The sequence below is a fragment of the Aplysia californica genome, unplaced genomic scaffold, assembly GCF_000002075.1.
Source record: "Aplysia californica isolate F4 #8 unplaced genomic scaffold, AplCal3.0 scaffold00218, whole genome shotgun sequence".
NCBI lineage: Eukaryota > Metazoa > Mollusca > Gastropoda > Aplysiida > Aplysiidae > Aplysia > Aplysia californica.
In genome coordinates, this window is record NW_004797488.1 from 691738 (window position 1) to 695466 (window position 3729).

At 43.1% G+C, this 3729-nt stretch overlaps 1 protein-coding gene across 1 annotated transcript in view; it reads left to right on the top strand.

Moving 5' to 3' along the window:
• Nucleotides 1-3729, top strand: part of LOC101848525 — a gene marked incomplete in the record, with an annotated part of 327286 nt that overhangs the window by 101864 nt on the left and 221693 nt on the right. The window contains 2 exon segments of the mRNA XM_013083221.2: nt 2266-2739; nt 3393-3566. Of these exon segments, the coding sequence (XP_012938675.2) occupies nt 2266-2739; nt 3393-3566 (648 nt within the window).

Sequence of the window (3729 nt, forward strand, 5' to 3'; positions counted from 1 at the left end):
GGGGGGGGCGTAATAACACTTCCGATTTTAGAAAAAATTGAACCGCTCTATTAGTAAACTATTCCGTGTTCTGTTCGCCCTTCTGAAAGAGTATGGGAACATTAACCGGGACACACCATATGGATAACGGTGCAGTGAGGGTTTTCACGCCTCTGTCATCACTGTGAGTCGTAAGGCTATGTAATATTTTGCTGGACCTGCATATTCAATGCAAATCTCCAAAAAGACCAAGATAAGTTAATTAAGGAATGTTCCATTGGGGATTTGAAACAGGTCCATCTGCAATGCTGAGATAATTATGCTGTGAGGGATATGAGGCAGGCATGGTCAGAGAAACGGAACAGGTGTATTCGAAAGAACTGAACAGTTAAGTTAAAAGACTTTTTGTGGGTTTTAATAAGTAAGCGTTACCTGTCAGGAGGTACACGACGATAAAAGCAGATCTAAATTTTTGCATACAATAATGGTTAATCGTTCAGAACAAAGAGATTCGCAAAACTAAAATGCACAATAGGATGTAATAAAGACAGCGTGAATGAGCTTCTTCAAACTGCAGATTTGAAAACAAGCTTAAGAACAATCCTTGTCAAAGTCAAAGAAGGACAATCCATCACAGGCCCAGGGTATAGAACTAATACACGTTTTTACTCAGACAGATTTTTTGTACTGTTAAAATCAAACAAATAGCCACCAGCAGGGACACAGGAAATTGGAGATGGATTGTGTCTGGTCAGAAAAAAAGGAAATAGAATAAAACAAAACAAAACAAACAGGAGACAGTGAGTGGTGGTCGGGGCATTGTCAAAAAACCAACTTCACTGGCTGGTCGATATCGCGCAGTGAGCTGAGTGGAGAAAAGAGACGCTAATGAACTTATCTCTGTGGACAGGTGCGAACTGGGCTCACTAGCCGCTGGCACGGTGGTAGATTTCAGGCTCTGTCTGTCTGTCTGTCTGTCTGTCTGTCTGTCTGTCTGTCTGTCTGTCTGTCTGTCTGTCTCTTTTTCTTTCTCTCTCTCCCCACTCTATCTATCTATCTATCTATCTGTCTATCTATCTATCTATCTATCTATCTATCTATCTATCTACAGTCGAACCTGTTTTGGAGGCTCTCGTGGCATAGAGGTTAAGGTGTTCTCCTCTCATTCAATAGGTCTCTGGCTCGAATCTAGATAGCGATGGAAATTTTTCTTCTCTAAAAGTGTCTCATTTCACCTCCTTTCGTGCTCTCTAGCAATGTTTTGTCGTCTGCTTTCGTCTCCACATTCTGCCCCCAACCCTCTCACCTCGTTTGCCCCCTCCTCTAGGTTCCTGACTGTATCTGTATCCTTTCTACAGCTACTCCTTGGCTTCTTCTTACTGCTGTCTTTAAGCCACAACCCTGTTCTTATGGTAGGAAAAATCTACACCTAGCCTTCTCCGACAAGGGCAAAAAATCTCGGAGATCCCGTGTGCGAGTTGCGCACGTTAACGATCTCTTGGTGGTCCGTAATTGATAATAAGTAGGTTTCGGCTGCCACTCAGGCAAAATTCTAAATTTCCTACCAACTGAAAATGTTCAATATGTCTTGCACGCTCATTTGACCTTATGCAGTTGCGAGCGCTGTAAAACCCTTACCAAAAACAAAAACAAAAACAAAAAAACAAAAATAAAAAAAAACCCTGTTTTAATGAAACTTTGTTCTAGGCAATCACTTTTACAAATGACCACTTCTCACTTCCACTACCTCATTGTGTATTTTCTTTATTATATTGACACTGTCTAAAAGGGCCACCAGTCAAAGGGAAATTTCTTTTCGAAAGTGCGTGATCACCCTGAACAGTTTCGGTTCCTTTTTATATATCTACCCCTGATATTTGTTTAAGTGAATATGCCAGATAATACATTAATACATAATTTAATGTATTAATAGCAACAATGGTGATTATGATGATGATGATGATAGTGGTGACGGTGATGATGATGATGATGATGATGATGATGATGATGATGATGATGATGATGATGATGACGATGACGTCCGCAATGACGATGAGGACGATGATAATGATGAAGATAAGATTGATGATGACTACCAGTATCATCATCATTGTGGTCGTATCACAACTATCAATGTCTGAATTTAATAACTTCTAGATTCTAGTTTCATTCACCTCACGGTTATTAAATAATCTTTATTTCTTCACAATGATAAATTCCTGACTTTGATAACTTCGTTTATTTTTACAATTAGTAATACTGAGTTTGATAACTTCTATTTTTCAGAGCCATGTCCGGTCCCGCCATGTATACATACTTCCGATCACTGTCCATGTCAAGCACAAATAGCCCCACCTCCTCTCCACCCCAGCTGCCTCGTCGCCCCTCCCCATTCTCCCACCACCGCTCCAGCTCCCAATCAGACATTATGGGCGGAGCTCCAATGCCTAACGCCTTCTACAGCCCGGACGCAAGCCCTGCCTACTCCACGCCTTTCTACCAACAGCACACCCACCAGCCTTCCCACCACCACCACCTCTACCATCAGCGGCACTCTGTGGCCGCCGGCAGCAGCGGCAGTCTTCATTACCTTCAGCATCATCACCACCTCCAGCAGCAGCAGCAGCAGCAGCAGCAACAACAACAACATGATCCAGCGACTGTCGAAGGGAATGCTTCTGGATCGCCTTACAGTGCTCGGCGGAGTAACTTTCGGCGTCGGCCACGGCCTAGCTCCATGGGTGCCGTAGAGAATGTGAGGTAGGAGCGGACTTTTTTTTAAAGAACACGTATATTTAACGCCCCCATTGACACATATAGGGGGCTAGATTCGACCGTTCCAGTCAACGCTGTGTCGATAGGGCTGTAAAACTCTTACTCAACCAATCAATCAACTTTCTGTCTGGGTCAACCAGGGATGAGAAAGATACATCATTCTAGCAGAAAGACAAAGATACTTGATAACAATTCTCCCTACTCAAGAATAGAACTCGGGTTTACTGTGTGTCACAGCAAAGCGCCTGACCGCCACACCACAGACGCCTATATTGAGATCACTCAATATTAGAAATTTACCGCTGTGGTCGTTCAGCTTATTTGTACAAAAAGTTCCCGAAACACAGAACAGTGTCAGTAATTTAAGATGTCTCAAATTTGTACTTTTAAATATTTTTTCCCCTTGTTTTCATCAAAAGTTTGACAGTTAACGAAAAAGCCTTAAGAAAGAAGAAGAAGAACAGATAATACACTAAATACACTCCATATGCCCCAAATATGAGGTACTGACGAGCGCCTGATTCCACCAAATCGTTATACAAACACCCAGACCAGGGTGACTGACCGACCTGTTCGTTCGGGAACGTTGCCCCCCTTGTCTCACTCAGAAAACGTCTGCTGTCGTGTCTTGTTCCCAGGTACCAGCACGAGCTGACCAAGTTCCGGGAACTCCACAATGCCAGGAGAGACCGGAAGTCGGACCCGCAGCTGGTTCTCTCCCCTGGAGGCCGACGCCGGATGGCGCTGGTGTACCCGGATGACCCAGATAATGTGTCTGACTTGGAGTCCATCCTGGAAAATCCGGGCGATAGGTGAGTAATTACTCCGTCGGGTTTTTTTTAAATTTTGTTTTGTTGTGTTTTGTTTTCAGGTTTAATTAATTTTTGTCACATTTTTGTCAGTTTCTATCAGAAGGAACCTGCTGATGAGAAGGAAAGATAGATAGATAGATAGAGAGAGAGAGAGAGAGAGAGG